Raw genomic sequence first — 24,239 nt, 5'->3', positions numbered from 1 at the left:
ATAGAAACATAAGTACTCTGTCCATGTTTCTTCATCTGTGAAAACTAATTTCATTGCCTATTGAAGAAAAGAATGGAAATGATTACCGGAAAAGGACAAATGCTATGAAAAGAAGAGTTGGACTTGTTTTAAAATAAAATAACCAAGTTGGTGTGCCAGCTGATTCCACAGTAATTGTTAACAAATCTACCTCTGATACTTGACAGTAAGTTGTAGATAGTGGAAACCTCTTGTTCTTTTAAAAAAATAAATGGTGTTTTATGTTTTCCTTTGAAGGGTCCAGATCACCAGACAATCTTATTTAACCACGGAGCTGTTCAGAATATCGCACATCTGTTAGTCTCCACCTCTTACAAAGTAAGACATTCAAATTATTCTGTGTTTTATGTGTATCTATGAAAAGAATCCAAATGAAGTTTATAGAAGCTATGTCTATGCATATGAACTAAAACTATCAAGAGGTATAATGTATATTTCTAAAATAACAGTTGATTTTACTTCTGTGGATTTCTGTCAAAACGAGACCTATTGTTCTGGAGTGCTGTGGAAAGTTAAGACACCATTAATTAAAACAAACTGGTTGTCGTTAATCCATAGGAGGACAGCCGCTTGGCAACCCAATAAATACAGTCTAATTTGTTGAACATAAATGAGGAAAAAAAAATGGAGCCGAAGAGAAGCAATATGAACTGCCCTAAATGGGAGTCATACCTGTGAAAAGATGGACATGGAATGTGTGGAAGCACCAACTCTTGTGTGTTGTGCTCACTGAATTTCTGTGTTTTGGAAGTACCACCTCTGGGGAAAAGCATCATAGTCCACCTGTAACTTGGTGGCCAGAATTTCAAATCCTGAGTACAGCCTTAGGAGTCTGCTATAGATTACTTAATAAAGTGTTTGAATGCATAAAATGTTTTATAAGGCTCTTCTGCATAGTTTTTTTTGAGGGCTAACAGATGTCTGTTATGCAAATAATTCTAAAATCTGCCTGACTCCACTCTTACAATCTCTAAACAGTTGAACTTTCATAGTCTTTCTTATGGAGATACCAATTTATTTACACCTCCCATACCCCACCGGCCCAAATTATGAATGTCATAATTCCTGAAAATAAGAAACGCTTCAAAGTATCCAAATTTATCTGGAGTTATTTTTATTACAATATCTAATACAAAATACTGTGTTATTGTGCCTTTTTTATTTTATTGAAAATAAGCTGCTTGCTGGTTGACTGAGACTGGATGCAGTAATTGTGTTTGTCTATTTTGATCTCCTGCCTAATGCAGAACACTCTTGATAAAGTATCTTTCAAGAGGAAAACCAGTCCTTAATTGAGGATTTCAAGTGAAGGGAAACTGTGCTCTCTTTCTGGGGCTTGTTAGTCTTGTGTGGTGCTTTTTGTTTGGTTTGGGGTTTTTTTAATAAATCCACTAGGAAATATGTGGTCTTCAGTATTTTGTTAGTGAGACTGTTAAACTTCTGGTTTTTGTCTTTCTGTACTAATTAGTCACCACAGCAATCAGGCAACATTTTGCTCTTTCTCTCATTAGCTGACCTTTTTATTCTGTATTGTGAGGTGAATTTTCCAAGCTATGTTTGGCTTGCAGCTTTTTCTAATGGCTTTGAACCTTCCCTCATTTTTTCAGAGAGCTGCTTTAAAATAAAGAAATCAAAGGAAGATAAAGTTTTCAGGCTGATTTGTCACCAACAAGAGACATGTAGTGTTCCATTAAAATATTTATATTTATCCTACCTTACTGGAGAGATGTTTAAAGTATTCTCTATTTCCTCCTTTGCTAGTTTGGTCAGGCTTTTAAATTCCAGGTGTAAATACCGAACTGCTCTTTGTACGCTTTCCTCTGTTAATATTCCCAGGATAAACAGCTTTATTGCAGTCTTTGCTGCATTTTAGTGTTCTGCAGTAATTAGATGTTCTCAGACTTCTAATGTAACTGATATGTTTTTGTAGAGTACAAGCCATCCCATTCTCATACTTCTCTATCCAGTTTCTTAATATTCAGCCAAATAAGAAAATTTCAGACGATTTGGGGGATAGTTCCACATCAATAAACAGCAGAAACCCTCAAAATGGGATTCCAGTCCCCATGAGAAAAGTTTGTCTAGATCTGCCAAGAGAATTGTCTGCTGTTTTTCAATAAACTCTTTTCCTTTGGTATGGGACTGTCCCACAGCCAGCTGATCCTACCAGTACCTTTCCCAGAAGTTACAGCATTACAGGTTTGTGTCTTCACCACCGGCGAGAGGGACCACAGCTTTTACAGTGGCTTTACAGATAATGGTGTCCAGGCCCTATTGATATATTTTCCCAAATCATTGCATTTCCTGTTTCTCGTATAACTGCCCTTAAGCAGACATTACTGGCAAAGAAAGTAGTCATCGCAGTAATTTTAATATCTTTAATTAATAGTGCGATATTACATAAAATAGTTAACTTCCAGCTAGACTTCAGTTACAGAATCACAGAATATTCATGGTTGGAAGGGACCTTTGAGATCATCGATTGTTCTCATTAGAACATTTACCCACTTTCTGGCAGGAATATAGTTTTTGAGCTCTGGGTTTGACTTTTCTCGGTGCTTTTTCGATAAACAACCTCTGCTTCCTGCTGCTTTGAAGGATACACTGTATTCATTAGATTGTCTGAAAAGTAAATGGCAAAGGTCAAACAAGGCTTTTGTTGGGCAGCCAGGTAGCCTGCTATCTGTTCCTCTTGACTAAGACCTCACTACTACTGATGAGAAGAGATCTTAACCATGGCTCTAATTAGATATTATAAAATTAGTGCACGAAAGTGTGATTGTCTTTGCCATTGTTGTCTACACTTGGACTTCCACATTTCTAGTCCTTTTGTCAAGGAGGATTGGATGGACCTTAAACTTAACTTGCAATAGGTTCTTTGTCAGTGATGGGATTCTTTAGGTCAAAATCTTGCTCCTTTTGCTTTGTTTTCACACTAAGAATGTGGTAACAGAAATATGGAAAGACATGGGCACGGCTTAAATATGTGCACCTGTAGAAGGTGAAGTTGAAGAGTGATATCTGAACTAAATTAGATTCTTTGTCTGGCAAGATGATAATGGCTTGTCTTCCCTGTGTCAAAAAAGAGGTTATAAGCACTTCATAGCCTAGCGTGACTGGGCAAGCAGGAAATATTGTTTAATTAAACCAAGACATGGTTTTGGACAGGAAAAGGAAGATCTAGCATGAAGAAATTAGTGAATCCTTCTTGTACAGGTGATACCTGAGGCTGTATAATGGCAGTAAAACTAATTGTATATATTTAAGATTAGTTTAGAATCATTTCAACTGGATGGTTCTCTTTAGACATTTGGTTAAACTCACCTTTAAAAGCTTCTGAAATACAACTCTCAACTACTTGTATTTCTGATTCTGTTATGTACTTATGAGTCCTGGAAAGAAAAATTACTGTTGTTATGATAGTTCCATTCTTTTGTTGTTTACACGTTTGTGAGGCATCACAAATGCGACCAGTGTTTCTGACTGTCCAGTTCCCCAGTTTTATCCTTGCTTGTCTTTTTCACCAATAGTTCACAACATACCCTGTAGAGGGATAATTCTAACTAGGAGATCACAGGAGTCAAGGTGTGAGTTTTAGGTGTTTCCATCTGCCTTTTATTCATCTTTTACGTTTCTTATTGATTTTACAGAATTATGTTCTACACGCCTATACAGCATTATAGACCAATTTTGCTTTTAAGCTAGCCTTTACATTTATACTTCATATATATTATGTTTTTACACAGGTTCGAATGCAAGCATTGAAATGCTTCTCAGTTCTAGCCTTTGAAAACCCACAGGTATCAATGACTCTTGTAAATGGTAAGTACAAGGCTGATATTGCTTGTTTGACCCTCGTTTTATTGCCTGGTTCGAATGCAAGCATTGAAATGCTTCTCAGTTCTAGCCTTTGAAAACCCACAGGTATCAATGACTCTTGTAAATGGTAAGTACAAGGCTGATGTTGCTTGTTTGACCCTATTTTTTATTGCCTGGCTGAATTAGAATGACTTGGAGTTCTCTTTCATCGCTTGCAGTGTCGGTTGATGGAGAATTGTTACCGCAAATTTTTGTGAAGATGTTACAAAGGGACAAGCCTATTGAAATGCAGCTCACATCGGCCAAATGGTAATTTTCATCAGGAATTAGAATGAAATAGTCTGCAATTTAATACATACTTTTAAACTTACTTTTTGCTGGTTATAAAAGTAGTACATGTTCTAAAACCTTAGGAATAATTATAGATATTATTTGCATTATCTGAATCCTCGAAGAAATGATTCTTGCCTAATGATCTCTACAGCATAACTTTCACTCTTTGCTGTACATAAACAGGAAAAAAATGTTGCTGGGCAGCGGTTTTGTAAGGAACGTGTATTCAGACATTTGGATTTTCATAAGCTGAACTGCAGTTTTCACAAGTAGCTTGGATTTTCTGAGAAGTTTTACTTTGAATAGCCTGTGGTCAATTGTGTGTCCTTACAAAGTGTAATACTGAAATATCATGTAGTCCAGGTTAACAGCGCTGCTCAGAGGACTCCCTCAGGTGTCTGGGGATGTGGTGTGTTGAGAACTGTATGCATTAAGATGATGAGAGAGCAGAGCTAATCCCTCTTCTCAACTGTTTTAATTAAAATAGAATATTCTGTAAGCTTCATGTGCTCACACAGCAGAATTAATGTTACTAATTTTCTGGTGCGGGCGCATTTCTGTGTGTTCATAACGACTTTCTACCCTGTGACAAAATGGGACCAAATTCTGTAACAGCAACACTAGGGTTGTATTCACTTCACAAGCTTGGAATTGACTCCCTTTAAGATCTTTTTCCTTTTATTGTATTGATAATAATGGAATAAATTACTTCAGGAGGTTAAAGAGATAAAATTACCCATCGCTATAAACTACTGAAATTAAATGTACTCAAGAGTTTGGTCACTGATGTATCAGATCCATTGTTTGATTATTCTTTTAGATTTTGGTGGCTCATTTTTGAGCTGGATCAGTGAATTCTCTGATTCAGTTCACCAAACAATTCCACTCACGCTTCTCTCAGTGCAAGGTCTCAAGATTTTGGGTGAGGAACAAGTGGGATAGGTGGGGTGGCCCCTTTTGGAATGTTGCCAGGTTGTGATGACTTAACCCATTCCTGAAAGCAGTTATAAAGATGTGTATGTGGTTGGGGGGAGAGTTCCCTTAGGTAATCCCTCTCCACGTGGGAGGTCTGTCTGGGGACCTCCCACGCTCCCATCCAACCAGAATTGGTCTATGTAATCTGGTTTTACTGGTTTTATTAGGTAGGTCTTAGTGAAGAAGGACAAATAAATTAACTGCATTGCAGCAGTCTCAGTTCTGATTGATATTTTTTTTGTGTGTGTTTTTTGGGGAATTCAGAGAATACATAGAGAATTAACTATTAGAAATTATACTTTTTTAATTAATATTTTAATGATGTTGAGATACAAGGCAGTTGATAAATGATGAAGGCATGTTGGAGTAAAAGAATTGTCCTGGCTCTGGGCTGTCTCCTTGTTCTGGGATGAATGCTCCCAGGTTTATTGGTGTTCTTTACTGATCTGCTTCAAATTGGGAGGAGTTGGGTAGAAAATCCCATCTTTTACTGTTGCTTTGTGGTCCCTTGGCTCAAGTGGAGTTTTGGAAGCATTGAAGAAAATGATGTGGTGAAAAGCAAAAAAAAAAAAAAAAAAAAAAAAAAATTGCCAGAAAATGGAAGACAAACCAGTATCTTGAGTTTCAGATTAGTGCATGGGCAGTCATCCTTTGTAGCAGGGCACTTATGGCCTCAGTTGCACAACAGTCCTCAAAGCAAAAAGACCTACTGGCTTTTCTTCTGTAAGTCCTCTCCTTGCTTGATTCCCCCCAAATCAGACTATCCCTTTTTCCATTTTTTCTGATGAGAATAGTAGGTGAAATTGTCATAGTTCCTCTTTTTTTTGGACTTCTAAATTAGACTTCACTCCTGCCTTAACAGCTTTGGTCAATTAATCTGCAGTTTGTCTCTGATTTATTAGTACAGTCCTTGGAATGTGGATTTAGAAGGTTGGTTGGTTGGGGTTTTTTTAACGCATTTGTGAAGCCTTTTGTTAAATTTCTACTTGAATCCATACACAGGATACAGACAGGCATACACAGCTGTCTTAAGAAGTTCCCTTTGTTTTTCATCAACTGAAGTAGACCTGTAAGACCTGAGTTAATACCTTTTGATTGGAATGGAGTAAGGATCTTTCACTTCAGCAGCAGTGTAGGCTCAGAGGGAAGAGAGTGATTTGCAGCCACAAGCGGAGCAGTAATCTTTGCTACTGAAATTACTGAAATTGCTTACAACTAAGCCAAGCCTATTTCACCTGAAGTCAAAATGCTTTAACTTCATGTTTGACAATAGCACTACTTTGTCTGGCAAATAGGGTCTAGCTGGACTTAACTTCATGTTTGACAATAGCACTACTTTGGCAAATAGGGTCTAGCTGGACGAAAAGGCAGCTGCAAGATGGGTGCTTTCCTCCTGACTGTTCAGGTGTGAAAATGAGGATTTCCTGCTGTCAGCTGCAAGGCTTGGACAGTAAAAGTTTATAAAATTATCTCTATGCTAACAGTCAAGTCTTGACTTTTCATTTCCGAGAAGTAATATATAAAAGGACTCCTGATGATGGGATTTTAGCAATGTCTGTCACAGGTAGGTGGTAGGAACCAGATCAGTGGTGTTACCTTCTGAGAGGTGAAAGAGCTCTTTAGGCGTTTGGAAAGAGCTCAGGAATGCAGTGTAACATGATGTGGGTACAGTATGTTAGCACATTTCTGCTCCTTAACCAAGCAATAATAATTGACTGTATGTACACTTTTAAATTGCCCAATTGAGAGTTGAAACCTGTTAGTTTTAAGTGATCTTCACTGAAATTTAGTTATTTTTTTAGCCTCAGCTGTGGCTTGATAAAAGCCCGGTACAATGGCTTAGTTCAGAAGCTAAACCAAAAGATACTTGGCTGTTCCTGCACCAAATGCAGAGCAGTTACCCTCCAGCTTCATTCTACTTCCTTGCAGCACAGTGGGTAAAAGCTATAAACCACTTCAATGTAAAAAACATCCATTCGTGGGTGAACTACTTCATATTTCTGGTAGCTTGGAGGACATTCTACTTCCTTGCAGCACAGTGGGTAAAAACTATAAACCGTTTCAATGTAAACCACATCCATTTATGGGTGTACTACTTCATATTTCTGGTAGCTTGGAGGACTCGTACAACTAAATTAACAAAGCAACTTACGCGTTTGACTGATGCGGGGTGTCAGCATTGTCGTTGGAGACCTTGGAGTTGTCAAATCCACTATCTAAGGTCTTGTCTAATAAAGAACATCTGTTGGTTTGGTTCAGTGTCAGAGACTTAATCGGGTTCATCATTAGCAAGGATGTGCCAGTGGACAAGCATCACAATGATACTGCTGCTTCTGGGCTAATGCAAAGCTTGAATGGCTTCTGACTAAGCTGCCAGACTACCAACCCTATACATTGGAGACCTTGGAGTTGTCAAATCCACTATCTAAGGTCTTGTCTAATAAAGAACATCTGTTGGTTTGGTTCAGGGTCAGAGACTTAATTGGGTTCATCATTAGCAAGGATGTGCCTGTGGACAAGCATCACAATGATACTGCTGCTTCTGGGCTGATGCAAAGCTTGAATGGCTTCTGACTAAGCTGCCAGTTTGCGTGCCCAAGTCTAGTGAGCACAAATGTATTTGAATCAATAGTAGAACAAAGGGGAGTACATTTCATTAGTTGGCACTAACCCATGTCTCTAAGCACTATGTTAACCTGTCTTTTAAATACCTCCAGGGATGGTGCCTCAACCCCTTCCCTGGGCAGCCCATTCCAAGGCTTAATAACCTTTTCCATGTAAAGATTTTCCTAATATCCATCCTAAACTTCCCCTGGTGCAACTTGAGGCCATTTCCTCTTGTCCCATGGCTTGTTCCTTGGGAGAAGAGACCGACCCCCCCCTGGCTACACCCTCCTTTCAGGGAGTTGTAGAGACAGATGAGGTCTCAGCCTCCTTTTCTCCAGGCTGAACACCCCCAGCTCCCTCAGCCTCTTCTCACCAGCTTTGTTGCCCTTCTCTGGACCCACTCCAGCACCTCAATGTCTTTTTGATTGATTCTCCCCTAATTGTTTTAAGTGCTTGCGCATGCTGTGTGCAGCAAAGGACATGTCTTTGTTTATTGCTCCTTTATCTTAATGTAAATTGTTCATTTTGGGGGGTTTTGTTGGTAAAAGAGGTTTGTGGATCAGTGGAGTTGGGTGGTTAGACCTTTTTTGACCAGTGTGTGGTGTATGTATTGATCAGTGCTCCAGCAAGGTACCCTTGTACTAGAAATCTGCTTAAAACTTGTTCTACAACATCCTACTGAAGTCCATAAAATACAATGATAGGTGAATATATGTTTTATTCTTTCATTACAGCCTTACTTCCATGTGCAGAGCAGGAGCAATACGGACAGATGATTCTTGCATCGTTCTTAAGGTGAGCTGGTCAAACAGTTTTCTGTTTAAAATTATTTTCTCACCTAGGGCTATTCTGGTTTCATTTGTCTCTTTGAAAAAGCAGCACAAATTCTGTCACGCTGAAGATTTCAAAGCACCAAGTTGTCCTGATTTTTTTTTTTAATTTATTATTAAAAAATTAGTTCCCTACTTTCCCTTTGTGTCTTTAAGTATTTATAGTGACGTGGCTTTTTAAAGAAGTTGTAAATTATGAATCCTACTAAAAGGTCAGTGTCCAGGAATAAAAATGCCAGACTTTGACATGCATCCATTTGAGTTTATAATCATTTCAGTAACCATTTGTAAGTAACATGGGAACAACATTGCTGCCTCGGTCTCTGTACATGAACGTGGCACTGGTTTGTCTTTCAAAAGCTTATTTCACAAGACTACCCTCAGAATACTTGCACAATCTATATGTGGAGTCTGTCACAAGCAGATGATTTCTCAGGTTTCACAATGTTTTTGTACATTTGTCTTTTTCATACTTTGGCTAGGGAAATCTGATATTAAAAAAAAAAAGCAGCTGTCATGATGAAATACTGGATTTGATTTTTATACTGCATGTGACTTTATATGGAAATTCAGAAAAGGAAACTTCATAAAATACCATAGGAATGTAATTTCTTAATAGTTACACTTCTACAGCTGATCAAAAGGGAAAAAACAAACAGGCTGTTGATGAGCAAGCATGTCGGCCAGAGATGAGCTAATATTACTAACACTGCTTGTTTCTCCATGAGCTGTTGAAGTATTACCGTAATAATGCAATAAGAAAACATGTTTGCATTCTTTGATAATTACTGTAGCAGTCTGGCAGACTCCAAAGCTTTTAGTGTGCTTTTAGCATCCTTCCTTCCAGAGAACAACACATAGTTCAGACGTAAGGAAATGCAATTTAAATGGCTGCAAAAATAATGTTTTCCCCATACGTGCCCCTGTTGGGGGATTGAGAAGACGAGCTGTGTTCTTGGAGTGAGTCGGGTGAGTGAAGGGTCTAATCAGCAAAGCAGTCGTTGTCAGGGTTTGGTGATGTGTGATCTGGGAGCCAGTAACTTTGTATGGGAGTTCTTTGTCTTTGGCTGGGAAGGCCCCTCTGTGGTGTTCACATCCTCTTGAGGACAGACAACTACTAAGTGTGTGCGTGACCATGGCATGTGCTGAGAGTCTGGGGCACTGCGCAGGGATTTGGGTACTGCTTCAAGCAACAAGTACTTCTCACCACCAAAGCCTACTGATGAGTTTCTTCTCACTGTGGACTGTTGCAAACCCTTGATGCCTCCTGCTAGATTACATTTTAAAGTGAACTCTCACCAGAGTGTCAAGAACTGTCCCTAAGTCCTGCCTTTTGGTAATGCTGGAGAAAGGGTAGGTTGTATTTGAGATACTGCAATAAGGCCTCTTACATATTACCTCTACTCTGCACTGGTAAGGCCACAACTGGAATACTGCATCCAGTTCTGGGCTCCCCAGTTCAAGAGGGACAGGGAACTACTGGAAAGAGTCCAGTGAAGGGCAACAAAGATGATTCAAGGATTGGAGCATCTCCCTTATGAGGAGAGACTGAGAGAGCTGGGACTCTTTAGCCTGGAGAAGAGAAGGCTGAGGGGAGACCTTATTAATGCTGACAAGTATCTCAAGGGTGGGTTGAAGGAGGAGGGAACCAGACTCTTTTCAGTGGTTCCCAGTGAGAGGACGAGGGGCAACGGGCACAAGTTGGAACATAGGAGGTTCCACTCAAATATGAGAAAAAACTTCTTCACGGTGAGGGTGACGGAGCCCTGGAAGAGGCTGCCCAGGGAGGGTGTGGAGTCCCCTTCTTTGGAGATTTTCAAGCCCCGCCTGGATGCTCCTGAGTAACATGCTCTGACAAGCTCTAGGCAATCCTGCTTCAGCAGGGGAGTTGGACTAGATGATCTCTGTGGTCCCTTCCAACTCTAAAAATTCAGTGAAATTCAGTGAAAGGCAACATATTCATTCCTTTCGGTGTCCATGGCAATAGAGTCTGGCATATCTACACCTTTTGTTAGGGGGATTTTGGTATCCATCATCCCAGGTAATGACAGATGAAAACTCCATATGTTGGCTGAGGCAAAGGCTTGTTCCTCCTGTCTTTTTACATGAGAAACATATTCATTCCTTTCGGTGTCCATGGCAGTAGAGTCTGGCATATCTACAGCTTTTGTTAGGGGAATTTGGTATCCGTCATCCCTGGTAATGACAGATGAAAACTTCATATGTTGGCTGAGGCAAAGGCTTGTCCCTCCTGTCTTTTTACACGAGTAAGTCCAAAATGCAATTCATTCCAGTGTTGGTGAGTAGCATCTGGTCTTACTGCAAGTACGGAAGCCAAGCTGCATCCCTCTCCATCATTATCCTACTTAGCTGATTGACAATCCTAATTCCCCTGTCTCTCTTATTTCTGCCTACAACACCTGCAAACTGAGGGCTACAATTCCACGTTCTCAACCTACCTCGCTCCTGCAAACCTCATTCTTCTTTTGAAAATGTCTTCCCTCCAGAAATCCTCTCTGCTTAATCCCAGGACGTGCCCTGGTTGGGATGTGCAGGTTCCAGAATATCCGTCATCCCTGGTAATGACAGATGAAAACTTCATATGTTGGCTGAGGCAAAGGCTTGTCCCTCCTGTCTTTTTACACGAGTAAGTCCAAAATGCAATTCATTCCAGTGTTGGTGAGTGGCATCTGGTCTTACTGCAAGTACGGAAGCCAAGCTGCATCCCTCTCCATCGTTCTCCTACTTAGCTGATTGACACTCCTAATTCCCCTGCCTCTCTTATTTCTGCCTACAACACCTGCAAACTGAGGGCTACAATTCCACGCTCCCAACCTTGCTCCTGCAAACCTCATTCTTCTCTTGAAAATGTTCTCCCTCCAGAAATCCTCTCTGCTTAACCCCAGGACGTGCCCTGGTCGGGATGTGCAGGTTCCAGACCTGTTCTGCTCTGGGGAGAAGAAATGGGGGAACCACCGCTGTAGGCAAAGGCAGGTTATTGCTGGTAGTTGGCTGCCAGCTGTGTGGAGCTACAGATGCCCTGCCACACGGGCTGGATGGATAATGGCAGGCCTTTCAAACCACGTGTTTGCCAGCCTGTAGCAACAGGAGCACTTTCTTATAGAAGCCCCTTCTGCGCAAATAAATTGTTTAAACTTTGGACTAAAATTTGTTGTAATACTTGAGAGTAGGCAGAAGAGCAAGGACACAAGGAAGACATGGAACCATGCCCTCTTGTTAACAACTCATATAACTACTTCTCTTCTTCTGGGGTCACTCCAGGAGCTCATAGTTTTAAGATAACACACTGTCTCAGTCTGTGGTAAATCCAGTTACAAATTGTTTGACCTCTTGTGAACTAAAACGAAGCAATATCCTCTTTAGTTTTCAGAAATTATTGAAGAGAACTTTGACCCTTTGCTATCAAACTTTCTTTGGTTGGAGGGCTGTCAGGGATGTGTGTTTCTAAAATGTTTTTGATTTATTTTCATTGCTCAGCTTGAGCAGTGGGTTGGCTTGTAACATGAAAAAATAAAATCAGTTAGTATTGGGAGAAGGCAGAGGAGGTTGATAAATAATGGATTTGCTTGGAAGATAAATTATTTTTCTGGAATTCTAATAATAAAAGTGACCATTTGTCCAGATAACCGTGATGCATCCCAGTGATACCATGTGAATTAAGTATTCCATCTTTACAATCCATTTTCAGGCTTCTATCTGATGACCACAAAAGGTCAGGTGTGCTTTGTGGTTCTTCATCTACTACCCTAATACGGTCCCCTACTCCTCTGTATTAATTACATGGTGCTGACCCGTAGGTCTAATGGAACAGTTAAAATGTGCCCTTCAGAATTCTTGATTTTGTTTAATTTTAAACAGATGTAATTGCTAAAAGTTGAAAGCTATGACATTTGTGTTTCTTGGGGGCTTGCAGCCAGTGACTTAACGATATCTAGCCCTTGAATTCCAAGAAATAGCTCATGTCAGGCCATTTGACCTTGGAAAGAATTGGGAAGTATAATATCATTGTGGTTTAGACATGGAATTCCTTGTATTCTTTTTTCATCAACCTGAATGTTGGTTTTGGAGAGCTTGTGTTCATCTTGTCTCATGCTTTAATAGACCTTATGTGAGTTTGGTAATTTAATCTGGTGATGTTTGATCATTAGGTTATGGTTGTGAATATTACAGATTAAAAGTTAATTAAATGACTGAAGGTTTTAAAGAAAATTTTTTGAACAAATTTGCAGGGGTCCTAGAAATGTCACTTTTGGAATGAGGAGATTTCTGAGAGCTGCTTAAATTTACTAACCCTCAGCAGCTGTCTTCGCTTTTAAAGAGCTCTGCCTAACTTGCTAAGAAAGCAGAAGGTCCTTAGGTGTGTCTGCTGTTTCAACCATTTTTCAACTGTTTAGGCTGAAAGTCTTATCTGATATCTTAAGTGATGGATACACAGAGAGGAGGTGCTTTGCCTCCCTGGCTTAGGTGCAGGATTAGATGTTAATCCTTGTGGTATCTACTTTTTAAATCAAAGTGGGCAAGTCCTGTAACTCTGCTTCCTTACCCATGGAATGAAGATATTGATCTATTTAACCATTTGAATGGTCAGTGGTTAGATGTTATTTCAGGTCCCCCAAAACATAACTCTGAGGAATGTTTTCTAACTCGCATAGTTCTGTTGAAGTCAGCGGAGGAATGCAAGCAAAAACCTTGATATTATTCCTCATCTATTTTCATACTTACATTCAGAGAGGCTTGAGTGAAGGTGTTGAGTCCTAGAACTGGTCTTTCCAGGGTGAAGTGCCTTTCATTGAGCTTCAGATAAAGAAAGACTTGATTGTTTTTAATATTTAGAGCAAGTATGATAAAAGTGTTACCCTACCAAGGTAGGGGTGTGTGTCAGGGTAAAGCAGAATGGACCTGGTTTCCAAGTGGACTTCATTTCTGGTTGACCCAATAGGGTCCTCCCTTCCCTGCTGCTCCTGGCAGCCAGCATGGGTCAAGGAAGCCCCAGGATTATTTTTCACTGCATTAGTCAATCCTAGATCACAAAGGAGGAACAGGGGTCAAGTCCTTCTTGAGGGCAGCGTGGGTACTTTTGGTTCTTGTGTGGAGTGAGAACAAACCTGTACAAATATGAACTCTTGAGGGGATTATTTTTTTTAAAGCTTTTGCGAAACTTTCACCATGGTCACTTCTAAACATTGCATTCACACGGACTAATTTTGACTGCATGAGAAGTTGGTTTGAAAGTAGCCTGCTGTGTAATTAGTAACGCCCGAACAATTTCTCTGTGTTTGTAGTCTTTAAAACCACTAAAATTGTTTTGTCTAAAGGTACCATCTAAAGAACGTTGTTGAGAGTTGCTCTAGGATAGCTGTTTGATTTTTTTTTTTAATTATTTTTTTTTGTGAGCTTCTTTATGGATTTAGCTGCACTAAATGGTGGCTTTGTTTGCTTGTTTTTTAACTTTTCAGACTCTGCCATGTTTGGTTCGGATGTGCAGTAAGGAAAGACTGCTGGAGGAGCGAGTAGAAGGGGCAGAAACGCTGGCCTATTTGATTGAAACAGATGTGGAGCTCCAGAGGATTGCCAGCATCACCGACCACCTCATTGTCATGCTTGCTGACTACTTCAAGTATCCCAGCTCCGTGAGTGCAATCACTGATATCAAGAGGGTATGTTTTCTTACCCAGTTCTGAAGCTTTGCAGATGTGCAAAACCAATAATAAATGGGCTCAGGATATTTCTTTTATATTCTATTTTAAACCTTATGTCTGAGTTCCTCACTAGAAAGGTGACCAGAGGTCCATCAGGACTTGATTCCTGATGCATGTAGTCCACAAGTCTTTGCTCACTCACTGCTTTTTCTGGAGACTGTATTATCCAACCAAAAATCATTGTGTATATCTGGACTCCTGTAAGAAGGATGCTGCTAGTCTGTGTCCAAGATAGAGGTGGGCCATGGGTAGTTTAACATAACTTCACCATACAAGTTTCATCACATTTTCCAGAACCCAAGATAGAGGTGGGCCATGGGTAGTTTAATATAACTTCACCAAGTTTCATCACATTTTCCAGAAGTACCAGAATGAGACATCTATCATGTTTCTCCATTGCAGAATTTAAAAGGCTTACCTTAACCAGCGCATTTTCAGCTTCATAAGAGATAACCCAGAATGAGACATCTATCATGTTTCTCCATTGCAGAGTTTAAAAGGCTTCAGTGCATTTTCAGCTTCATAAGAGATAATAGTCCATGTGCTGAGAAATCAATTTAAATCCTTAGGTCAGTTTTGTGAAAAATCTTAAGTTCAGAGATAGCTCTGTTCTGTTTAAGCAGAAAAACAAGTGGATTTTGTGTAACGTTTCATATTATTAGTTACCTGCACTTGCAAGAGGTTGGATAAACAGAAACCAGATATACCTTGGAGACTTAGTTTCATAGGTGTTGTACTAGGAGTTCTCATCTTTGAACATGGTTTTTTTACAATTTGCATACACTTTCCAAAGCACTAGTGGATCAATCAGCCTCAGAAGCAAGATGGTTTTGATATCCCACATAAGGAAATATCCATTGCCTGTTCCCTTTCCCTCTGAGTCTGATTTTTAGAAAAGTCCCCCAAAAAACTAGATCACAGAGCCTTGGGTTTTCTCTGAAAGTGGCCCAAGAGGTAGACTCACTTCTCAGACTTTTATAGAACGGGGTTGATTATACGTATAGAGCTGCCTTGAATTCTATTTAAATGAAAATATTTAAAAAAAAAAAGTAGTTGCAGTATAAATTTAAATAAGCAGAATGAAGTTTAGCAGCTGATTGGGGAGTAATGGCTGTAGGATCAAAAACTGATTAGGTTCCAAATGTGAGTGGGGCAGTTATAAATATTATGACATTGCTTTGAGTGTGCAGAAAGTCTGTAAAAACAGTCAGCTGGGAAGCCAGGGTGCTTGCTTTGAATCCAAATGCCTTGAATTACACCCTGTAAGGTAAAAACTGCACGAGTTGAGGACTCTGCCAAACAGATTACTTGTCTGTTTTCAATATTTTTCACAATGATATAATACATTCTGCTCTAATACAGCTGCATCAGAAAGAATTACTCATACAGCTTAATTTTTGACAGTTCTTTTATTTCAGCGCTTTGCTGCTTAGTGCTAGCATTTTTCTGGCATTTTGTGTAGGCTTTTAAATATTGCATCGTTTTGTGGAATCCTTTGGTATGGAGTTTGGAGTGCAGTCAGAATCATAGAATCATTCTCATTGGAAAGAAAATGAGGAAGATCTGAAAGTCTTAATTTCCTGTTCAAAGCGGGGTCCATGCTGAGCTCAGATGAGGTTGCTCAAGGCTATGTCCACTTGGCTCTTGAAAACTGCTAAGAATGGAGATTAAACCACCTCTCTGAGCAATCTGCCCCAAAATTTGACTGTTCTAATAGTGAATTTCTATTTCTTATATCCAGTAAGAACCTCCCCTGTTTCAGTTTAATTATTGTCTCTCCTTCTCTTGCTGTGCGCCTCTGTAAAGAGTCTGGCTCCATGTTCTCCCTGTAGATATTGGAGGGCTGCTCTTAGGTCTGAGCTCAGCCTTCTCTTCTCCTGGCTGAACAAGCCAAGGTGCTCCTCCAGGTTTGCTCTCTTGATGTCAAGACTCTGTGCTCTGCTCCGTGTCTTTCTCAGGAGCTTGAACACCACAATTTTATGATCTCCATAGCTAGTGCTCCCAGTGATTATCATCCCCCCCAAGCAGTTTTTCCCAGTTTGTGAGCAGCGTATCCAGTGGTGCATCACTCTTACTTCACCCCTCTGGCACCTGTGTGGAGGAGTTACCTTCCAGAAACTTCATAGCCAGCTGGCACCCTGCTTTGGTGCCTTTACAGCAGAAGTTGGAAGTTAACATCTACCTTAAGGTTAAGATGGAGGTCCTGTGATGTAGAGACTGTCTTAGGTTCCAGAGTTCTTTTGCTTCATTTCTCTTAATAAAACTTCCTTTGATTCTGCCCCAATTTTTTCACTTCTGACTTCATCCTCTAAGTTTCTGTTGGGTAAATAAGAAAAGTTTTTTGCCTGAATGTAGTCTGGATAGAGTCATAACTTTATAGAAGTGGTTTGGCTTCAAATTGTTTAAGTTGACTTATCTCAGCAGACCTACTTATCTGCTGTAACTCAGCAGAGAAATTAACCATATTATTACCTTCAGTGGTTGTGTTCAGTTGGTCAATGTAGACATCAGGCAATGGAGCAGCAGTTCCTTTTTGTTTCTGGCTGCCCTGGCTGTGGTAGAGAAAACCCCAGTAGATAAGCACTAGTTTACAACAAATAAGAATATCCCACTTGTAATTTTTCAGTGTCTAAATTTGATATCTGTGCTTTATCTGAATAGCTTGACCATGATTTGAAGCACGCCCATGAGCTGCGCCAGGCTGCTTTCAAGCTCTATGCTTCCCTGGGAGCAAATGATGAAGATATCCGAAAAAAGGTGAGCCTGTGAAAAATGTTAGCAATCAGATGTAGCTGACAGACTGAAAAGCAGTGCAAGAATTTGCCTTTGTTGTCATGTGTCCTGTTATAAAACCAATGCTTTTTCAAAAATAAACCCTGGAATGTCTAGTCATATTGGGGAAACAAAGTCAAGATTTCTGGAGTGACCGAGGAGGCTTGCACTGTCATAACAAAGGAGTTGGTGTGAAGGAGAACAAATTCTCTTCAAACATCACAGGAAAGGAATTGGCTGATTGGAGCAGTCATATAGTTAAAAATTTATGTGTGGAAAGGGAGGAAAATTAAACAACGAATGATTAAAAGTGGCATGTTTTTAAATGAAGTGTGGAGTTGCTATGTCAAACGTGGCAAGTACAGGAGGTGGGGAAATTTTCTGAGTTTATTTGCTGCTTAAAGGGGAAAAACAGAAGGAAAAAAGATGTGGAGAAGAAGGAGGCTGGAAAACACAGTGTTGAAAAGATAACTAGCAGAAAGGTTTATCAGTGGAGGAACCATTCAGGATCTCTAGAATTCAAACCCATAAACTTCTGTTTTGTTGCAGGATGAACTTCTTTAGTTGCTAGTAACAATTCTTCTTTTATATATCAAAGCATTGTTTTTAATTAGTGGTGGGTGTGTGTACTTGACAAAGTTGATTTATTATACAAAAGCCATCTTTCACCTTGGTATTAACTTTCTTAAGTGCTTGTGCTGGCTGTGACTAAATATGGTTTATCAACTACTACTTATTTTTTTCCAGATAGCTCTACCACATGTCCCCAGTCCGTAGTTTGTATATATTGTGTTCACCCACACATGCACTCTTTTGTTTTAATACAGCATTAAGTGTCATTCATATATATATATATAAAAAAAACCTTCTTGTTCCTTGCTGATCAATAAAATCATTTTGAAAGCAGTAGTGGAGCATAATATGTAGATGGTTTTCTAAATTGTATGCAGATACATGCTACTTTCTGCTTAATCTGGGAAGAGAATATGGCCTGCTGTTTTTAGCTAGGGTTTTTATATGCAATGTTTAAAACGTTGCAGACAAAACCTGACAAACCATGAATGCTCATACTATTTCACTCCTATAACATTAATTCCTTTTTGCTTCAGATCATTGAGACAGAAAATATGATGGACCGTATTGTTAATGGCTTGTCTGAATCCAGTATCAAGGTGCGGTTAGCTGCAGTCAGGTAGGAGGCTTTTCTGATTCATACAAATGCTTTTGTCTTATCAAAGTCTAGTGCTGAACTTGTTAGAATTTCTGACAATTTTTCAAAAGTTAATCTGAAGTCGTTTCTACCACTGGAAAATTTACTGGGGGTGAAGGAGAATTATCCTGGACTGGTATGATACTTCCTTTTTGCCATTTACAGTCTACTAATTATCAAACTCCAGGCTGGCTCTCTGTGTAGAAGCAATGTATATATTGCAGTAGTGTATATGTGAGTGTGTGGGTTTCACAATGAGGGTTTCTTTTCTGTTATAGATGTTTGCACAGTTTGTCCCGTTCTGTACAGCAGCTCAGGACAAGTTTTCAGGATCATGCTGTATGGAAACCTTTAATGAAGGTAAGTAGAGAAAAGTCAAGTCTCAACTACTGAGGTGTTATGTTCCACTGAAGGAGGATATGGTGTCTGTTCAATTTGTGTGCCTTTCTGTAGAATCATAATAAAATATACCTAGAAATCAAAATTCCACGACCTTCTCCTAAGAGAGTCATCAATCAACAAAAGCCAAGCAGCAGCAAAGAGGACTGTGATCCATGCTTGATTTTAGGTTGTGTTTTTTGTTTCTTTAAGTGATGGGGGAGTGAGGCTAAGTCATGCCTGAAGTTTACATAGGGCACTAGAAGGACTATGCATCCTTTACTTTCAGGCTCAGACTAGATGGCACAGTTCAGGTTTCATCCATAAGCCCAACAAGAGAATTTAGATTTGCATTTTCTCCTGTTATTGTCTACGTCTTAGATCTCATTGGAGATTCTAAAACTGAAGCTGGAGGACCTTTAAAAAAATACATTTCAATATAATGCAATTATCCACAAGATTAAAACATGAGATCAAAGTGTGTAAGGTACATATCATCCTGTAGCGTGACTGTCATTAAGTGCAGATAGATAAACTAATTTCTCAGTTTCAACATCTTTTAGACCTTGAAAATGGAGAACAAAGGCTGCTAGTAAGAAGCCTGAAAGCTTGGGCAGTATTGACATCCATGAGAATTGCCAAGAGAGTCACATGAAATGACTCAGGACAAGTTTTCAGGATCATGCTGTATGGAAACCTTTAATGAAGGTAAGTAGAGAAAAGTCAAGTCTCAACTACTGAGGTGTTATGTTCCACTGAAGGAGGATATGGTGTCTGTTCAATTTGTGTGCCTTTCTGTAGATAGAGATATTTCAGTACAAGGTGGATGCCTGGTGGGCATACCTACCCGGTGACATTTTATTCAGGCATGACTTTCTCTGTTCTGCTGATGTTCTAATTCTCACAAGTTATGCAATTAAGAAACCATGACTCACTAGCTGAAGTACACTCTCTGGCCATCCTGTTGGCTGCAGGCCAAGAAACTTCTTCAGCCTTTTATGTTGCTTGCATGAATTAGAGGCCTTAAAGTATGGGCCTACTTTTTTCTACAGTTTCATGATAGAATCATAGAATTGTCAAGGTTGGAAGGGACCTTTAAGATCATCTAGTCCAACTATCAACCTAACTGCTAAAAAACCCATCACTAGACCATGTCTCTAAGCACTATGTCAACTCGTCTTTTGAACACCTCCAGGGATGGTGCCTCAACCACTTCCCTGGGCAGCCCATTCCAAGGCTTGATAACCCTTTCAGTGTCAAAATTTTTCTTAATATCCTCACCCTCTCTACACCCTCTTTTCAGGTAGTTGTAGAGACCAATAAGGTCTCCCCTCAGCGTCCTTTTCTCTAGACTGAATAACCCCAGCTCCCTCAGCCTTTCCTCATAGGACTTATTCTCCAGACCCCTCACCAGCTTCATTGCCCTTCTCTGGACCTGCTTCAGCACCTCAATATCTTTTTTTTTTTGTGGTGAGGAATCACAAGACTTGTTCTCCAGACCCATCACCAGCTCCATTGCCCTTCTCTGGACCTGCTTCAGCCCCTCAATGTCTCTTTTTGTAGTGAGGGGCCCAAAACTGGACACAGCCCTCAAGGTGGGGCCTCATCAGTGCCCAGTCCATTAAAAATAAATTAATTTTCAGTCTAGATTAATCACTATGTAAGTCCTTCCTCTCTCCCCAGGCGTATATATCTGTATAAGCCATGGAAGAATAATGTCTAAAATTATATGAGTTACCTCTGTGTAGTTCAGTGCAAGCCACTGTAAATGCAGTAATTGTTCATATTTGCAGTTTGCTCACTGCTGTGAAATAAAAAGTGGTTCAGAACAACTGCTTCCCCCAGTCTTTGCTGGAGGAGCAGTTGTATCCTCCATGCCTGTCTTCTCGCTGAGTTTTCTCAGAACATGCAAGGGAGATGCTGGGTTTAAGAATGGCCTGGATTGGTCCCGCTGGAGATCCAGGCACATATAAGAGAGAGTGGAACTTGTTCCAGGCTACTTGCTTGTCTGAAAGGATGGTCGTGAGGAAATTTGCTGTGTAGAGAAATATTGAGGAGGCTCTTCCTGGAGCTTCTTCCACTGTTCTGTAGACCATGCCCCAGAGGTGCACTGCAGGACACGGCCTGCTCTCTGCTGAGAGAATGGCTGCAGAGCCAAATGCCAGCTGCCAGCACATGTACGTGTTGCAGAGGGGATCTGTTTCTTTTCAATTGGACCTAAAAGCTCTCAAATCTGGCTTCTGTGAAGTGACTTTGCCTCGCTCCAGCCTGTCGTGTGATGCGTATTATCACACTGAGTTGAATGAGTAGGTCTGGATCTGCGCTGCTGGCATCAGAGCATCTCCTAAAGTACAGAATATCAAAGTGCAGCATAGGCACAGCTATTCCATTTCAAAATTATCCCTTTGTCATCCTGCTTTGTTAACGGAGGTTCCCTGCTCTCCCCTTTGTGACTGCAGGTTTTACAGAATGCTCCAAACGAAATTCTCGTAGTAGCATCTTCCACGCTATGCAATCTTCTTCTGGAATTCTCTCCAAGCAAGGAGGTGAGTATTTCCCCACACACAAGAAGGGGTAATAGACAAAAGCTACGTTATACAATTGTTCAATAAGCATCAAAGTGTCTTCATTGGTAGCCGCTGCTTGGGAGCGTTAGAGCTGCCACATTAGGCAGACTGTAGCACTGATAGCTTGTGAATAATAAAAAAATACCTTTTTACAATGCTGTGACAGTTAAATGTGGTTGAATAGTTAAATGTAGTATCTAAAAAGTAGTCAAGGGGTAATAGACAAAAGTTACATTATATAATTGTTCAATAAGCATCAAAGTGTCTTCATTGGTAGCCACTGCTTGGGAGTGTTAGAGCTGCCACATTAGGCAGACTGTAGCACTGATAGCTTGTGAATAATAAAAAAATACCTTTTTACAGTGCTGTGACAGTTAAATGTGGTTGAATAGTTAAATGTAGTATCTAAAAAGTAGTCGTCATGAAATTTTGGAGTTTTTTACTTGTCTACTTACCTAAAAAATTCATAAGCAAGAAGAAAACAAACTGATAATTGGCAATATGATCCGGTGTCTTAAAGAATTACTGCTGTAATCTTGAAAATGCCACCATAGCTGAGTCTTGTGGGTTTTATTGTTCTGAAGGAATGACACAGGATATCTGTTCTTGAGTTCTGCAATGTCTGTATTTCATACAGATCTTACACATGTATTAATACTTCATAGCAATGCAACTATTCCCTAAGTCTTAAATATTTCTTAACTACAGAAAATGGTTGCAAGATTTGGTATGTGTGGGCTCCTACGTATTGGATTAACTTGGTTTAATCAGTTGATCTTGGTGGGTTTAGTCATGTCTGTGAGACAGAAAATTAACTGAAATAACACCAAGCACAGTTCACACGCCCATGGGCTTTCTTCTTCATACTGGAGGTCACACTCAGCATAGTGTTTCCACTTCAAATTGATTGAAATACCAAATTTTCTGGTGGGGGCACATGGTTCATTTGAAAAACATCCTTGCCAAAAGAAAATACTGCTTATGCAAAACAAAGGAATACTTAGAAATGTCTGATTTGAAAGCATCCATAAGCCATCTCATCTTCATTTCATATTATCGCCTTGGTTTTTTTTTTCTGCACGGTATTTTGAAAATTGTATGTAAACTACCAGTCGTTTTCAGTAATAAACAACATAAGCCATCTCATCTTCATTTCATATTATTGCCTTGTTTTTTTCTGCATGGTATTTTGAAAATTGTATGTAAACTACCAGTCGTTTTCAGTAATAAACAAAGCTGAAGTGGATCTGTATTTCACCCTGTAAAAAGCTGAAGTGGATCTGTATTTCACCCTGTGAAAGAGCTAAGTCAGACCCAATTCAGCTTATTGCAGTGCACAAACACGTAGGAGCAGGGGAGCTTTGGCACAAACTGCAGGTGCCTGGCTCCATGACAGTCACACTGCTCTTTAGTGACATGGGCCTCCTCCTACAAAGTGCAGCCTTTTCCACACATCCCTGTTTGCTCATTAATTCAGCACTTGAGCAGGTTAAAAAACCACACAACTTCCCCAGAACTCAGCTATGTTCAATTAGTCACTGCTTTTGAAGCTGTAACTTCTGGAATAAAGGAACACCTTGCAAACTAGAGCAGCATAAGTCATTGGAGGAATCATAGAACAGTAGCATCATAGAATGGTTAGGGTTGGAAGGGACCTTAAAGATCATGGAGTTCCAACCCCCCTGCAGTGGGCTTTAGCGTTGGAAGGGACCTTAAAGATCATAGAGTTCCAACCTCCCTGCAGTGGGCTTTAGTACCAGTCCTTTCAGTGCATGAGCTCTTCAGGTCTTAGGTAAAAGTAGTGCTTCAACTTGAGTTCAACTCGAAAGCAGTGGTTCCAAACTTAACTTTTCTTACATTAATCAGTTTGAAAGAAAAGGTGCATGAGTTTCTATGTTTCCTGTCATTTAAATATGATATACTAAAAGGTTTTGCATTTTAATCTGATCCTCAACAACAGTCTCCAGTTTTCTTTGTTATGCTGAAGTTTTTGGCTTGGATTTTAGTTTGTCTTGAGTCCTAAAGACAAAGACTAAATGTCAAGAAAGATAGCAAGTAGCTTTCATTGTCCTTAACCTCTTCAGTGTCATGTACGTCCCACTTGATACCCTAAAAGATGTGATTGCTCAAAGAAGATGGCTTTTGGAGAGCAGTCCTGAGTTGGGGAAAAACGATTTGCTTGTGTGAATGTGGCAGATGTGTGTATAGTATCACAGCAGTGTGTATATACATATATATACATATGTGTGCACATGTATGACTGTGTATGTACATGTGTACACATACACGGATACACACGAGGGTAAAGCTGTCTTGACCTGAGTTTTTTCATAGAAACCTTCCTTTTAATGCTCATGAATATAGGGTATGGCATGGCCAGATCGTGTGAGTGGACTAGGCATGTTGTAAACTCAAAAACAAGATACAAGCAAGACTTTTTTGTTTTATATTTACATTTGTATATATGTCTAATAAGTCTAAGTAGTGTTTTAAAGATTTCCTTTTTCTTCCCCCTCTTCATAATAAGTCTAAGTAGTGTTTTAAAGATTTCTTTTTTTCTTCCCCCTCTTAATTTTTAGCCTATTTTAGAATCAGGAGCCATAGAACTTCTATGTAGTTTAACACAGAGTGAAAATCTTGCCTTGCGAGTGAATGGCATTTGGGCTTTAATGGTAAGTAGACCCCCCTGGTTAAATACTGCTTGTGATTTTGCTGCTTTAAAAGTTTGTGAATGTAACTTAAAGAACTCATCAGTTGTTACTAAAAATGACGTAGCTGAAATCTGGCTTGTCTTTCCACCTAACTACAGAAGCAAAACAATATCAGCCTAAAACACTTCATCAGTTAGTCCATAAAATAAAATAAACTTTTCAGTTCTGATATCAGTTTGGTTGCCAAGATCGTTCAGAGAGACAGTGAAGTAGCGTTGGTAGCATGCCAGGGGACAAAGAAAAGCAGGTAATAACCAGGTCAGCTGTAAGATTGTGTG

At 39.8% G+C, this 24,239-nt stretch overlaps 1 protein-coding gene across 11 annotated transcripts in view; it reads left to right on the top strand.

The window, feature by feature from the left end:
• ARMC8 (armadillo repeat containing 8) overlaps nt 1-24,239 on the top strand; it is a 79,891-nt gene that overhangs the window by 45,701 nt on the left and 9,951 nt on the right. For 8 of the 11 annotated variants that reach the window (XR_001411701.1, XM_014939716.1, XM_014939718.1 and 5 more), the window contains 10 exons: nt 277-357; nt 3,910-3,985; nt 4,077-4,167; nt 8,508-8,568; nt 14,081-14,281; nt 16,985-17,080; nt 18,205-18,287; nt 18,584-18,665; nt 21,143-21,229; nt 23,830-23,922. Coding sequence is in view for 10 of the 11 variants with exons in the window: in XM_014939716.1 (XP_014795202.1) it covers nt 277-357; nt 3,910-3,985; nt 4,077-4,167; nt 8,508-8,568; nt 14,081-14,281; nt 16,985-17,080; nt 18,205-18,287; nt 18,584-18,665; nt 21,143-21,229; nt 23,830-23,922 (951 nt within the window). In the remaining variant the exon portion in view is untranslated. Of the gene's footprint in view, nt 1-276; nt 358-3,785; nt 3,862-3,909; nt 3,986-4,076; nt 4,168-8,507; nt 8,569-14,080; nt 14,282-16,984; nt 17,081-18,204; nt 18,288-18,583; nt 18,666-21,142; nt 21,230-23,829; nt 23,923-24,239 lie in introns of all 11 variants that reach the window. The other 3 variants (XM_014939719.1, XM_014939714.1, XM_014939712.1) reach the window with 1 other exon arrangement.

Source organism: Calidris pugnax, unplaced genomic scaffold (genome assembly GCF_001431845.1).
Source record: "Calidris pugnax isolate Ruff unplaced genomic scaffold, ASM143184v1 scaffold37, whole genome shotgun sequence".
In the NCBI taxonomy this organism is placed as follows: domain Eukaryota; kingdom Metazoa; phylum Chordata; class Aves; order Charadriiformes; family Scolopacidae; genus Calidris; species Calidris pugnax.
This window is presented reverse-complemented; position numbering and strand designations above follow the sequence as displayed.